The 17,416-nt window shown below is 32.2% G+C and overlaps 1 protein-coding gene across 1 annotated transcript; it reads right to left on the bottom strand.

Annotated features, from left to right (window-relative positions):
- Nucleotides 1-6,474: 6,474 nt before the first annotated feature.
- On the bottom strand, nt 6,475-17,163 carry LOC122538184 (the record flags this gene model as incomplete). The annotated part of the gene is made up of 3 exons (XM_043672027.1): nt 17,091-17,163; nt 16,882-17,041; nt 6,475-6,544 (listed from the first exon to the last, which is right to left on the bottom strand). Coding segments are annotated over exons 1-3 (303 nt in total), but the record flags the coding sequence as incomplete, so codon positions are not given.
- Nucleotides 17,164-17,416: the final 253 nt, after the last annotated feature.

Below are 17,416 nucleotides of genomic sequence, written 5' to 3'. Positions count from 1 at the left end.
TCTGTCCTTTTTTCATTCGTACTTCTGGTTTCCTTGATATTCTTTATGACATGGTGTAATTTTCCCTAGAATCCCGAGTTTCGACGTTTTAGAAAAATCTGACTTGTATTCGTGAATAATAATATTAAATATTGTATATTATAATAATACATATATAACAAAATAATAATTATAATTATAATAATGTAAAAATAATATATATGTATATATATAATAACATTATATATATATATCTTATATATATTATTTTTACATCATTATAATTATAATTATTATATATTATATATTATATATGTTATTATATTAGTATATATTATAATAACAATACAATATATAATATAATATATGTAATAATATATATAACAAAATAATATATATGATTAACAATAATATTCATACTTATTTAATAAAAACACTGAAGCCTTAAAATAACCCAACCACTCCAACAATCAACCGATTTTAAATCAATTAAACTTGACAACAAAAATGAATATGTATAGATACTTACTACCAATAAACTTCCTTCACCATTTTCTTAAAATTAATCTAATAAAACTATCTGATAAACTAAATAACTGGTTAAAACGCTATTACTAATATACGCTGATATAATTATACTTCATAATATAATATAATATAATATAATATAATGTAGTGTAATGTAATGTAATATAATATAATATAATACAATATAATACAGTGTAATGTAATGTAATGTAATGTAATATAATGTAATGTAATGTAATATAATATAATATAATATAATACAATACAATACAATACAATATAATACAATATAATACAACACAATACAATACAATACAATACAATACAATACATTACAATACATTACAATACAATACAATACAATACAATAAAATGTAATGTTATGTAATGTAATGTAATGTAATGTAATATAATAATGATAACAATAACACAATATAATTCGTTAAAATATCAAAACAACCAGATCCTTCTGATATTAAATCGATACGTTAACAACGTAGGTATACACAACATACCATACGAAACTTGCTCGCTTTTCTCTCCTTCAACATTATATCGCGACTATATCGTAGGGTGCCGCGTGCCGCGAAATTTCGCGATGCAAATGGCTTGTAACTGACCCACCGCAGTGTCGGACCAATTTAAGGGATCATTTCCCGGCTCGGTCATACTTCACATCAGACCGTTGCGACGAGAAGAGGCCAGCCACGTGATGAATTGGGGGACCACACACGCTACACACGCTGCATGTGCATCCTCCGGCTGCAATTTCGGATCGGCTACTTCTTGATTCACTTTCGTGCGGAACTTCGATCCGCCGCGATGCTTCGCGCGCTTTCTCGCCCCGCGAGTTTCGAGATTAATGAGCCTACTCTCTGGCATCAACGTCGAACATTCGCGCATTAATATCGAGGCTAGAATTGCGATAGAACTGCAAGTGAAACATGCTATTTCCTTCCCCGAGCGAACCGTTTTCTTCTTCGATTAGGTTTTAAAGCTGTAATTACTATTCGCGTGTCCGATCGAGCGAGGCCGTGTTTGAACGTTGGATAGCAAAATTACTTCGTTTCAAAATTACTGGAGAATTACTGGCCCGACACGAGAATCTACATATAACTGGTTAATTCTTGTACGATGGGATTCGCACAGAAGATATTTAGCAATTTACGTTGTCGGAACAGAAATATTTTTGATGAATGATTCAATTTATTCTTGACTTTGAAAAACTAACTAATTAAAAATAATCACCTTGTTTTACGTTGCTTGAATTTGCTGAATTTTTAATTCCATAACAATGTTAATGCCGATCTCTGTCATATAAATGTAACATAAATTTCAAAGAGAAATTAACTTTGAAGTTTTATATAATAAAGATAACAGATAGCAAAAATAGAAATCAAGATTCTAATAACGTGATGGAACTCAAAGGATCATGGAACATGAAAAATTTTGATTATTTGAAACGATTGTTTATTTTTAATTATGTACAAAACACGCGAATAATTAAAAAAAAAAAATCCGCATTAATTCACTAAAGGAAACGAATTAATTTCACTAAAGGAAACGAAGAAAGTAATTATATGAATGATTACGCGCGATTTATTTGATATATTGAGAAGAATTCACGTCAAACATAGAATTTCGAGTTTTATTTTGAGGGAAAGTTGATTGCCTGTTGCACGAAGCCAGCATAGGAGCAACAAGTTTCCCGAATTAAGGCTGATCAGTCGGAATCAGACGCCCACGTGGCTACGTCATATTCGTGACAACGTAGAATTTTCAATTGCAGGATACGCCCGGCTGTACGAACCGCGGCTAATCCCAATAAATCGAGCGTGGACGAGCCAGGCCCACGAGGGTGTCGAACGAGCGAGCACGCTACAAAAATTAATCATCCCCGCGTTAATTGGCGCGCATGATTAAGCTCCCGAGCGACAGCCTGATTTTCGTTATCTCCTACCTCTTCTTCTCACTCTGCCTTAAAATCTTGTCCCATCACGTACTTACTTTTGGTTCCTTTTTTTATTTTTTTTATACAAAAAAAAAAAAAGTGCTGCAAACTGAAATTTTGTTTTACCGTAATATAATTAACTTTCACTATAAATATGCAATGTTATCACGAATGAAAAAACGTTTTTATTCCCTGTATGTCCAATTTGATTTTCAATCAATGTAAAAATTGTTCGGCCGGAACTCACAGTCGAAACACTGTGCACATCTGTCGTGTTCTAGTTTGTTCCATGTTATTCACGGAAATAAGATCACGGGAAATCAAACGTCAGGGATTTACGATCGACGATCGGTCGTTCGTGATGAAAAAGAGACGAGATATTCGTCTCGTCCATGGTGTAACCATCGTCGGGTTGATTGCCCGTACCAGACAATGATTTCAACGTGAAACTGTAAATCGACGGCCACGTACACGTTGTGTTTCATAAGATCAACTAGAGGAATTGTCCTCGAACGTTGCCGACTAGATAGGCTTTTTTTTATCGCGTTGCTCAGTTCGTGGGAATCGTGCCGATATCCGTTACCAGCTCTACTTTGTCTACTTTTTAACATCGTGGCGTGTACTTTTAATAACTTCAGTCGACGGTTTATTGTAAAAATCAAACTTGATATTAGTTTGATTATTACGACACTTTATAAATAATGCAGTTTTATTGGAATTGTGTTGAGCTATTAATCGGTATTGATCAGATTTGTGGATTTTTATGCAAATTCATATTTTTGAGATTATGATTAACACCTGCATGAATATTTTACATTTATTATTTTACACTTTGAATATTTTACACTTGTACGATAGTCTGTCATATTGTAAGAATTTGTAATTTGTCATCTTATTATATTATGAGAAACGTTATGTTTTCTCTCGAGATAAACTTTTAAAAATTAATTTCAGATTCATTTATATTTAGATCGGTTCAGGTTGCAATAAAAGAATTTACAATAGTTGAGCTATATCTACGACTCTCACGATTCGATATTGTAATGAAGTATTAAAGCTTACTGACAGAAAAATCATAAGAGAAAGATGTTTCTTCTTTCGTTAAACTTAACTTTCTTAGTTAACTTTAAAGTTGAACTTAACTTTCTTACTTAACTTTAAAGTTAAACTTAACTTTCTTAGTTAACTTTAAAGTTAAACCTAACTTTCTTAGTTAACTTTAAAGTTAAACTTAACTTTCTTACTTAACTTTAAATTAAACTTAACTCTCCTAGTTAACTTTAAAGTTAAACTTAACTTTCTTACTTAACTTTAAAGTTAAACTTAACTTTCTTAGTTAACTTTAAAGTTAAACCTAACTTTCCTAGTTAACTTTAAAGTTAAACCTAACTTTCTTAGTTAACTTTAAAGTTAAACCTAACTTTCTTAATTAACTTTAAAGTTAAAGCTAACTTTCTTAGTTAACTTTAATGTCAAACCTAACTTTCTTAGTTAACTTTAACGTTAAACTTAAATTTAAAATTAGTTAACTTTCGTTAAATTTATACTATATATCAAGTTTATACTATACTATAAATATTTATACTATAAAATTACTATAAAATACTAATATATATAGTATACTATGTATATATATAATAATACCATATTTAAACTATAAAATCAAATTTTTCGAAATTTAACTTTGATCAAGACTGCAATAAATTTGAAGTAACCAATACTAATTGTAAATACACCACTCTTCCTTAACTTTCATCCCTCCGTTTCAACAATTTTAAATTTCAAAAATTTAAAATCTACGTATCAAAATTTAGAAGTTAATGCTCCTCTCAAATTCTTCTCTCGTTAACAATAAATTTCTATTCAACGTACAATATCTATCGTCAATTTTACATCGTGGTCGTACGAAAAACGTCCGAAATTGATACAAGGGACGAACCAGGTCGTCGCATTTTTCCTGTTTTCGTTTCTCCCCGATCGCGATGCAAGTGCGCACGTTCTTTCAGAAAGGAATGCACCGCAGCCACGTGCAAACATTCCAAAGCTAACGTCATCTCCGTGCATACCGACACGGCCCATTGAGCTCGCAGCGAGCGCACCTCTATGCAACGTGTTCACCGGTACGCGCAACCTTCTCGAGAGAGAAACCCTCCGAGAGGTCCTTGAAACACGAAGAGGCGCGGAATGATCCTGCGTAGCACGAGTCACACTGGAAGGGGGAGGTGGGAGGGGGAGGAAAAACGCTGTTCCATCGGGGCGTAAATGAATTTCTCGGATAACTATTAGCGTCGAAATTAATCGCGTTATCTATTTTCCACAGTACCGCCCTCTCACTCGATTCATCGGCTCGTTGTACATTTTGTAAATAACAGATGCGTCTGCATCTTTTTACCGATCGTTCGCTGATGAAATCGCGTAACGACGGTGACTGCGGAGTAAATGCAAACGAGTCTCGGTGATTAAGTTCACCACGGGACGATAGACAGGGTATCCAAGAATAGTCTTGGTGAACGGCGACGTGACTGGAAGTGACAAAGATGGAAGTGATCCGCGCCGACGGCACCGATAGTTTTATGATACGGTGTTCGCGCACGATAGAAACTGGAGTTGCAAGTTTCTAAGTAGATTCTGCTAGTCATTCGTTCGTTAACACGTGAATTTTGCGCGTCTTATGTATGCGTTGTTATTTATTTGCGACGTATCATGGTACTGACGCCATTGTATCGAAGATCTTCAGACAAAGTGAGTGCTGAGAATTCCTGAGATGAATTATTTATGGTATCGCTCAAATTCGACAGATAAAATATAGATATTAAAAAATATATATGTTAAATAAAATTAAACGAAAATTAAAATTTAATGTATATAGAATATTGATATTAAAAAATATATATATTAAATAAAATTAAATAAAAACTAAAATTTAATATTCAATGTATATAGAATAGATATTAAAATATATATATATTAAATAAAATTAAACAAAAATTAAAATTTGAAGTATATAGAATATAGATATTAAAAAAAATATATTAAATAAAATTAAATAAAAATTAAAATTTAATGTATATAGAATATAGATATTAAAAAATATAAATATATATATTAAATAAAATTAAACAAAAATTAAAATTTAAAGTATATAGAATATAGATATTAAAAAATATAAATATATATATTAAATAAAATTAAACAAAAATTAAAATTTAAAGTATATAGAATATAGATATTAAAAAATATAAATATATATATTAAATAAAATTAAACAAAAATTAAAATTTAAAGTATATAGAATATAGATATTAAAAAATATAAATATATATATTAAATAAAATTAAACAAAAATTAAAATTTAAAGTATATAGAATATAGATATTAAAAAATATATATATTAAACAAAATTAAATAAAAATTACAATTTAAAATATACAGAATATAGATATTAAAAAATATATATATTAAACAAAATTAAATAAAAATTAAAATTTGAAATATACAGAATATAAATATTAAAAAATATATATATATATTAAAATATAGATAAAGATATTAACAACCCTTATTTTCTACATACCACCCCTGAAGGAGAGAAGATTTCGACCAAATGCAAAGTGATCAAAAATATTTAAAAATCAATATTTGAAATCCCTCGTCTCGGAATATCGCTGATTCTAATTTTCCACATATTTTGAGCAAATGTAACAGTTTTCGTTTCTAATTTCATTTGAAATGGACATCGAAAAAGATTTTGACGAGACGACTCTATGCAAAGGAATGTTGTCATTCAAAAATCCTGGAAGGAACAAGTTACGTTCACTGTGACGTGTGCAACTTGTATAAACAAGAAATTCTATCACCTTGTGATCTGGATTTCGTAGGGATACCTCAGATCGTCGTTTCTTAGGAGGATGTGGACTAGAAGAAGTGGAAGAGGGTGAGAAGGACTCGCGTTACAAACGAAGCCGACACCCACCTGTGTCCGGCTCTCTTTTGACTTTTCCACTTTTTTTTCTTACCTGTTCCTCTTTCCCTTCTTCCTGCCACGTTTTACATTCTTCCCGACGTTCATCCAATTCCATGTGCGTCCTGGAAACGAAAGTCAAGTTGAATTAGCCATTCGTTACTTAATATGGAAGATCTTGATTTTATAATAGATTTGGCGATTTCCAGATTTAAACTTATTTACTGCGTGAGTCTCAGTAAGCAAGCTCTAGTAAAGATTGAACGATTATGGTTTAACGATGAAAATTTAAAAAAATCTTTTAACGTTCATCTAATTTCAATGTTCAGAGAGAATTTAAAAACAATTTGTACAGCGAATTTCACAAAGACATTGCAAAGAGAAAATTTCAATTCTCAAGAGATCACGATGAATCTCCAGTCGTGAAACAAATTTTCAACGTTCTTGGAGATGTTTGAATCTTTACAATTTCTTTGGAAAGAAAGAACCAAATTGGGGACTTTACGCTTAATCCTTCAAGTTCATGAAATTATCAAGATTCTGAAGGTTTAACGCTGATTGAGGAGCATGTTACTTAAATTAAAAATACACTCATCTTTATTAGATAAAAATACACTCTTGTGCCCTTTGTAAGTAAACCAATCATTTTGTTATCAAATATAAGATTATCTGTACAGTACACTATGATATGTATAAAAAAAAATTATTTGTACAGTACGCTACTATATAAAAAAAAAAAGATTATCTGTTCAATACACTACTATATAAAAAATATATAAAAAAAATATATAATTATCTGTAGAGTGCACAGCTATATAAAAATATAAGATAAAAAATATAAGATCATCTGTACAGTACATTGCTCTCTCTCTCTCTCTCTCTCTCTCTCTCTATATATATATATATATATATATATATATATATATATATATAGATATCTATATATATATATATAAAAGTTATCTGTACAGTACACTACTATATAAAAAAAAAAATAAGATTATCTGTACAATACACTACTATATATAAAAAAAATCTGTACAGTACACTGCTATATAAAAATATAAGATAAAAAATATAAGATCATTTGTACAGTACACTGCTATATATAAAAAAAAAAGATTATCTGTACAATACACTACTATATAAAAAAAATAAGATTATCTACAATACATTATTATACATAAAAAGAAAAAATATAATTATCTATACAGTACACTGCTATATATATATAAAAGATTATCTGTACAGTACACTACTATATAAAAAAAAAAAAAATAAGATTATCTGTACAATACACTACTACATAAAGAAAAAAAAAAAATAATTATCTGTACAGTATACTGCTATATAAAAATATAAGATAAAAAATATAAAATCATCTGTACAGTACACTGCTATGTATAAAAAAAAAAATTATCTGTACAGTACACTGCTATATATATAAAAAAAAAAATTATCTGTACAGTAGTACGCTAGGACTAAACGTTCAAAGAATTAAAATGAATTCCATTTCCTTTTCACGAAATTACGCCGATTCAGAAAATATCGATAATTTTCTATCTGTCTGTACGAACAATTTCAATGTAATATTCGCGAGTCACGCGGCCGAGAAACTTGACAGAATCAGCCCTCGTCGTTCTCCCCTCAGGCGGGAAGATTTTCCGGAATCAGGACGCGCCAGGCGACAAAAGAAAGAGACGTAGACCTTACGAAGATTTCGTAGGATCCGTCGGTTGGGCAGTTACCGACGATATTGCCGCGTTTTTGCATCGGCACGAGCATTAAGGCGAACGACGAACGTGCACACACGGGGGTTAGGCTGGGCGTCTATCTCAAGGAGAGGCGAGATTACTGATTTTGTACGCCCCGGGGCATTCATTCCACTCTAATGTCTCGCTTCCTCGTCTGTTTACACTGTCGGGCTGCTGCCCCCTGGTTGCTCCTCCATCGCGAGCGGATGAAAGTGGAATAACGGAAGGAAAAAAGGAAACGCGCATTACACACGTGTTTGCCCGCTTCTTCGTGAGATGAAAACCTTCGTCTTATTTCCTTATCTCTTATTTTCCACGGAATGCGCGACACGTTCCCGCATGGTCATCCACGGTCGCTCGTGGTTTTTTTTACCCGTCGCGATCCTTGGTATGCGTCGATCGAAAATAAAAAAGGCGCGAATTAGAAAAGAGGTTCTAATGGAAGACTCTTTTCGGAGATAGGCTGGTTTTAGACCTATAATATATGGAGAAGTTTTTTTTTTTTTCTTTCTTGGTTTTGTGAAATCGGAGGCTAAAATTTGAGGCTCAAGTGAACTTTAAGTTGAGTTGCGGAATAAAGAAAATTGCGAGGAGTTATGACAATTATTTCTTTCTTTTTTCTTTGAACCTTTATGGAAATTTTGGAATGTGGATTTGTTAAAATTTTGGTGTGAAAAATAAATAGAATATTGTCGTGTAATTGTGACATTTTTTTTTTTTTTGTTGAATTTGTATAAATACGTATTTCTTAAACTGTACAAATACTTTTACTAGGGTTATTAGGAATTTTTATTTAGAAAAAAATACTGTACAAATCTTGTACTAGGGTTATTAGGAATTTTTATTTAGAATATTGTGTTATATGATTACGACTATGTATTGAAAATATAGTTTGAATTTTTATGAAAATCATAAATAAACGGCGGACTTTTTTCGAGAATAATAACGTAATAAAAGAAACAAAAGCTTGGTGGAAAATTGTTTCAGGATGTTAAAATGATAGTGTGGAAAAATATTATACTCCGATTAATATCTATTTCATATGTTTTTCTTTTTTTTTTTTATTCTTGTACTTCAAAATTTCCTACAAATGCACGAAAATCCGTAATTAAATGAGTAGATGTCTACGAGTTTTATTTTAAAATATTATGGTTTTTATTAATTACAATTCGTTGGAACTTTTACGAAAATAATGAGTATGAATTTTATTTAAAAATTTTATATAAAATTTTTGTAGAAATTTATCTATAATATCAAATTACAAAAGATATAAAAAAACAAAAAAAAAATGTAAAGAATTCCGCACTTTTGCGTAAAAAAAAAAACTGCGTTGTCAGCGAGAATTAGATTTCATTAACTACGAATCAAACACGTGTCCGATTAAGAATTATTTTTTGTTCATTCTCAATTCTTACACAAGTGTTACAAAAACTTTCCGTAAAAAACAATAATTTATCTTCGTGATTATAATTTAGAGTTTCATGGAATGATTTATGAATTTACCTACGCAATAATTCCGCGAAAGGAATAATCCGATTAATTATTACGTACACTGATTGATACTTTGTCGTATTATTGAAATCGACTCACTTGTATTAGAAACTGAAAAAAAAAACTGACGAAAAAATTCTGTCAGAAATCCATGGCGTTATATTTCATACGAAGTATTCAATTCAAATGAATATTGAATTTCAAGTCTTTTTTTATTTAATTTTGAATTCACTGTCTCGTGAAACTGCAGTTTGCACTTAAACTGTTTAATGCAAAGTGGTTATGAACGCATACCTTGTACTTCTTTTTAAATTTTCAATATATGGATGTCATCTCGAAGAATTAAAATTAAGAAATGTTTTTTACAAAGTGACGCTACACTTTCATCAATAATGCTATATCGTGATTTTAATTCTTAATTGAAGTTTGTTAAACTCGATATCGCTAGTCTACATACTGCGAAAAATTAATAATTCAATTTATAAACTCGTTAAACAAACAATTTTTCTAAAGTAAGTGGATATTGTTAAATCTCTCTAAAGAAAAGATAAAAAAAACAAAGACTTATTCAAATTAAAAATCTGGAAACTAATGATTATCGTAAATGATTCACTTGGTATTTCTACAACAATGTATAATGTGAATGAAATACATGAGTGAATCAATATAGTATAGATAGACTTATATGTATAAACACATAAGTTTCACGATACAGAGAATCTTATTTATTTTTATTAAAACGTATTACAGCCTCCAGAAATTAAAATTAAAAAGTATACTTTAAAAAAAAAAAAACACTTTCAAATCAAAGAAAACACCAAGTCCCGTGAAAAAGGAACAAACGTTGCAAGAATCGTGTAAAGAAAATCACATCGTGAAACGAGCCAACAAAGTTAATCGATACTCGTATCTCGCGCGCGCCGATTACACGTGTCAGTCAAGCTCACGGGGCTCTCGTCCGGCATTATGCACGAAAATGAGAGCGGCTCTCGTCGGATCTTGGGGCGCGAAGCCTCGTTGTACGGTAAAACTAATCAAGCTTCTGGAATTAGCTCGTCCACGAACAGCGTGGAGTGCAAAAGGAAAAAAAAAAAAAAAAAAAGGGAAGAAAGAATGGAAATAAAAAAAAAAGAGGAGGGAGGCAACAACAGCGACCGAGAGAACATGAAATTTTCCTCGGGGGGGCACAGCGGGTCGTCGCCTTAAAAAAAAGAAAAATCAGTGGGCCCCAATTTTTATTCGAACCTTCTTCTCCCTGTTGCTCGTTTTCGCCGGCCACCGCGTTTTATTTTCTTCCCTCTTTCCCTTGGACGCGAGTCGCTCATGGAATTCTTCGGCTCCATGAATGAACCTCGAGTCCGAGGCATCATTAATTAAACTTTCGATGCTACTGGGCTAGCGGTACTCAACTCGTTTTGTGAAAATGTTGCCTCTCGTTTAGGTCGTTTGATGAAAATGCCTGGCCCTTTGAATTCGCGTTTTATAAAGATCCTAAGAGTCTTTCGATTCCTGTTGGATCTTTGATTATTCCTGTTGCCACCCACTAAATTTCAGATGATGCCAACGTTTGAAGTGGAGGAATTTATTTGCATTGTTGGCATTAGAGTGATAAAAAAAAAAAAGGATTTGAAATTTTGTAGATATACGATATGGCTCGTTCTTTGAGGCTTGAACTATTTTTTGAAAAACATAGGACACTTCTGTATACTCAATTAACAAAGAAATATATCCTTGTAATATATACCTACTACGCAACAAAGTATTAATTTGTAAAGTATTAATGTACTAATTTTATTATAAAATGCAGTCAACTACGATAAATATTGAATTTTAAGTACTGAGTACCAAAAATAAGAAATAAAATCAAATCCTATAATAACATAAAATATATCCAGATAAATCCTATAATTCTATAATAACATTCTATAACTCTATAACATTCTATATGTCTATATAAATAAACTTTGGAAGCAGAAGTGTACGTCTTCGTACCATTCTGGAAAAACACTGAAAATGCGCCATCTTTCTTCACGTCGCATCCTCAGAACTAAATATATCCTTGTAATATATATCTATTACGCAACAAAGAATTTGTAAAGTATTAATGTACGAATTTTATTATAAAATGCAGTCGACTACGATAAATATTGAATTTTAAGTACTGAGTACCAAAAATAAGAAATAAAATCAAATCCTATAATAACATAAAATATATCCAGATAATATATATATATTATCTGGATATATTTTATATATATATAAAATATATCCAGATAAATCCTATAATTCTATAATAACATTCTATAACTCTATAACATTCTATAATTCTATAATAACATATAATATGTCTATATAAATAAACTTTGGAAGCAGAAGTGTACGTCTTCGTACCATTCTGGAAAAACACTGAAAATGCGCCATCTTTCTTCACGTCGCATCCTCAGAACTAAATATATCCTTGTAATATATATCTACTACGCAACAAAGAATCTGTAAAGTATTAATGTACTAATTTTATTATAAAATGCAGTCGACTACGATAAATATTGAATTTTAAGTACTGAGTACCAAAAATAAGAAATAAAATCAAATCCTATAATAACATAAAATATATCCAGATAAATCCTATAATATATATGTATATAATATATATATCCAGATAAATTCTATAATATATATATAATATATATATATATTATCTGGATATATTTTATATATATATAAAATATATCCAGATAAATCCTACAATTCTATAATAACATTCTATAATTCTATAATAACATATAATATGTCTATATAAATAAACTTTGGAGCAGAAGTGTACGTCTTCGTACCATTCTGGAAAAACACTGAAAATGCGCCATCTTTCTTCACGTCGCATCCTCAAAACTAAATATATCCTTGTGATATATACCTACTACGCAACAAAGAATTTGTAAAGTATTAATGTACTAATTTTATTATAAAATGCAGTCAACTACGATAGATATTGAATTTTAAGTACTGAGTACCAAAAATAAGAAATAAAATCAAATCCTATAATAACATAAAATATATCCAGATAAATCCTATAATATATATAATATATGTATATAATATATATATCCAGATAAATTCTATAATATATATAATATATATATATATTATCTGGTACGTCTTCGTACCATTCTGGAAAAACACTGAAAATGCGCCATCTTTCTTCACGTCGCATCCTCAGAACTAACTGTTCGCCAACAACAATCCCATTACCAGACCAATTATCCAAAAGTTCAACCTCCCTTCAGGTGACTTCTGTATCCTACAGTATTCCAACCTATACCGTTAGAAACACAGTGGAAACGAGGAGCAGAACAAGAATACCCTCGAGTAAGAATAAAAATAAAAAGAAGAAGAAGAAGAAGAAGAAGAAGAAGAAGAAGAGGAGGAGAAGGAGAAGGAGAAAAGTATCTGCGTCGGCTCGATCAAGCGTCGATGACTGGACAAGTTTCCACGATCCCGGTAGAGCCGAGAAATGGCGGTTGAGGCGACAGCGTCTCCCGCCCATCTTCTTCTCAGCGCGCCACTGGAGACCACGCCGCGTCGCGTCGGGGGCAAATTAGGTAAAAACAAAACCACCTCACCCTGCTCCTTCGTCTCCTCGAAGAAACGAGATAGCAGGGAAGAACGGCGAAGGAGATCGGAAAAGGCGAGAGAAGAGGTGTTGCAGAAGCATCGCCGAGCCTCATTGTGAACGATAATGGGGGGGGGCTTCCAGTAATTAAGTTCGAGTTCGAGATCGAAGCGCGAAAAATCTGGCGACCAGGAGGATCTCCTCGACGTGTTACGTGTTTCCGATTGTTCGAGCGTAGTCACTGAAGGCTACGAGGTGATTCGTCTCGCACGCCTTCTGAGAGATTCTCCTCCGTTATGTGTTCCGAAGTTTCTATGGTTCTTTTCTGTTTTCGGTTTTTTCTTTTTTCTTTTTTTTTTTTTTTTTTTTGAGGAGGTGTTGATTGTTTCAGACGATGAGGAGTTACTTCGGTGTTCGGTAGTTTCTTTAGATCTTCTCGGAAGGATGTAGTTGGATCATTTTTTATGAGGAGCTAATTAACAGAGCTGCGGATTTTTGTTTGTGTGGTTACTTTGAATCGTGAAATTGCACGTAGTGTGAAGAAACGTTGTTGAAACGTGCTATATAGATTTTCAATTTTACACTTTCATTTGGAATTTTGCATTCTATTTTGTGTTTTATATTCACTACGACTGAGATTGTTACAATGGAAACTCAGTTAATTTAATGTCCGATAACATCAGTTAAGATATTGCAAAAAATAGAACATAAGTAGAGTAACCTGTTTCTATTATAATAAATTTCTGTTCAAGTTTCTTTCGAAAATACAAAATCACACGAAGTGTGATCTAGTAATGCAATCTGGCAACGACTTTATAGCTATCAACTTTTTGAGCTCTATTAATCACGTCTTCAAGTTTCTTCACAGTCGCATTTCATTTCTTCTAGATTCCAGCAATCATCAATCATCAACATTGAAACGCAATAACGCGTTGGACAAAATTTGCAATAAATTCTGAATATTTCTTTCGATATAACTGATCTTTATAGTTACAAATTCCTCAGCTATATAGATACTTATCTTTTGTCAAACCAGTGGCTGAAGATTGCTTCGGCAAAGTAAACGTAGCACGCACTTCAAAATATAAAAGAACATAAACGGAGATTATCCCAACAATTTCAAGGGACAAAAAAGATCGGACAATTTGCTGGAGCATTACGCAAACCTTCTCTGTTCATATAAGAAGAAAATTACAACATGGTTTCCATCGTTGACGGGTTAATACATTCCTTGCCGGCGAGTTCAGGAAAAACTGTCTTCGGTAGCCGATTTTTGTACGCAATAGCTCAAACAAACACAAAGTGCTCGTTTTTTTGTTCAAACTGCAATTTCACTCGTAGAATAATATTCTCGATTTCAATCTAAAAAAAAAAAAAGAAAAAAATTGAGTACCAATCAATGACACACACGTATAATTTTTTTATCGCGCACGCTGCGTCATCGATAAGAAATGAAGTTAATCGAACGAGCCATTCTTTCGTTCCTTTTCTTCCTCTCACAATGATATCATCCGTTAGATTCTGAAATTCATTATACCTTTCTTATGTTCTTCGATTCTGAAACACAATTACACGTGGCTTCCAATTTTTAATAACTGATAGAAAATATTTCCAATAAATTTTCTCAGTGTTTCCTTTCGACTGTTAACGCTTGTTTATTCACTTCTATTCACTTTCTATCGTCACGTGTCATCTGAATTCTGAATTTCAACAATCATTAATCTTCACTGATACCTATTCCTCGACTTTGAAACACAACAATTCATATATCTCCTGATACTATCAGTAATTAGGGTACCCGACAATTCGGGTTCGGTTCGAATCGGGTAATTTTCTCGGGTTCGGGTCGGGTCCCGAATGTTTGCGACACTCGGGTACCAAAATATTACATTACCGGTATCAGAGTGATAATTTTTCAATCGGATTTTACATTTATTCTTTCAAATTTATAAATATTTTTGTATAAATATTCTGTATAAGTGAAGTCAAATTTTGCAAATCCACAAGTAAAGAAAACAGTTGGTAATATTGTTGGATTCTGTGTAATGGAGTCATTTGCAATTTAGAAGACTTTATTCCCTTACAGTCATGGTCGTATATGAAATAGAATGATTTACAATAGTTTAGAATGTCTTGGAATATGATGAATGTCTAATGCTTTTAACGACATAGAATGTCTCTATAATGATTTAGAATTTTGTTAGCGATATAGAATGTCTTTATATATAAGGAGTTAGAATGTTTTATGAGTAGGAATGTCTCTAAAGCATGTCCTTATATATATTTGGTTATCGTCAAGTAGAAGGGGAAGGAGCATAGATGACCAACCATTGGATCTTGCCCTTATGACTAACTATTCACAGTTCACTTTTATGTGGACTGTTACCGGTATCGGTATAGAGTGATAATTTTTCAATCGGATTTTACATTTATTCTTTCAAATTTATAAATATTTTTGTATAAATATTCTATATAAGTGAAGTCAAATTTTGCAAATCCACAAGTAAAGAAAACAGTTGGTAATATTGTTGGATTCTGTGTAATGGAGTCATTTACAATTTAGAAGACTTTATTCCCTTACAGTCATGGTCGTATATGAAATAGAATGATTTACAATAGTTTAGAATGTCTTGGAATATGATGAATGTCTAATGCTTTTAATGACATAGAATGTCTCTATAATGATTTAGAATTTTGTTAGCGATATAGAATGTCTTTATATATAATGAGTTAGAATGTTTTATGAGTAGGAATGTCTCTAAAGCATGTCCTTATATATATTTGGTTATCATCGTCAAGTAGAAGGGGAAGGAGCATAGATGACCAACCATTGGATCTTGCCCTTATGACTAACTATTCACAGTCCACTTTTATGTGGACTGTTGTTAGCTTATTGTCAGTATTTGGATACATTCAATAATATTGTCCGGGTTGGTCATCCAACAATATTATATGAAAATTATTTTATTTTAAAGTAAAAAACTGCGAAGTTTTCAACTTTTTGGGGTGGCTGTTACAACGTTGCCATCGTCTGACAACAAGCTTTCTTTTATTTGGGTTTCCTTTTTAGTCAGTCGAAGAGCAGTTGAAATTGTCGTCGCAGTTATACACGCATCTTTTTCTTTCAAGTTAATTTAGTATACATTGTATACGTGAGTTTTATTTTCTATTTATTTCCGAGCTCTTCGGTCGAAAACCACTCAAGATTGTTTACTGACTGATGTAGAATTGTAGCTGTGTAACTTAACAAAACCGATAGTTCCGCATAAATAAAGAAACGCTAACTTACTCTTTTAGAAAACATACTTTCCCCAAAGTAAAAACAATAATATAATTTACACTTTACAATCAATCGGAAATCATTATTCAAGTATTCATTTAATAGAGTCGCAAACAAGCTGCATTAATTATGTCGTTGAGTAAATACTCTTACTGTGCCTGCTTTTCTTTTTTATCATTGACAATGGCAGCAATGTTGTAAATTCAATTGAAAGATTGAAGAAAGAATAAGTGTAAAATCACCCGACTCGCGACGTAATACTCGCATAATAAAATTCTACTAATAACTATTAGATTTCCAATAATATCCTGAACGTTTCATTTCAACTTCGACGTGTCAGTGTCCTCGTTCGACTCGTTCCCAAATTCGCCTTCCTTCTCTCCTTTCCCCTCGCCGGCCGTGATTTCTTCGTACGTTAAATCCGGTAGCTGATTGCGATCCGACACGGAACGATCGTAACAGCCAGATAACTCTCCGTGCACGATCGCTAAACAAATGATCCGGATCTCGAGGCGAGCGAGATGCTTTTAATTAACCAGCGCCACGATGACGTGAGCCTATTACCAACGAGACGTCGTCGTATTTGTCGTCACAGTCTTTTTCTTCCATTTTTCTCTCCTCTCCCCGATTAAATCGTCCACCGTGGAGTAGAGCCCGGCACAATCACCGTTTCGATAGTACATTGTTCTCGGAATGTTGCCCGATCTTCTCTTTTTTTGCGTTTCGCCGAGGGATCGGCTGGCTCGCCACGTGAAATCCAACGAAATCTTCACGTTCGTTCGTTTCACGATGCATCGGTCACGGGTCTCGCTGGAAATACAAACAGTTGCGGTATTTATAGTGATTCTGGACGTGCTGGTGG

This window comes from Frieseomelitta varia, unplaced genomic scaffold, assembly GCF_011392965.1.
Source record: "Frieseomelitta varia isolate USP_RPSP 00005682 unplaced genomic scaffold, Fvar_1.2 scaffold_972, whole genome shotgun sequence".
NCBI lineage: Eukaryota > Metazoa > Arthropoda > Insecta > Hymenoptera > Apidae > Frieseomelitta > Frieseomelitta varia.
This window is presented reverse-complemented; position numbering and strand designations above follow the sequence as displayed.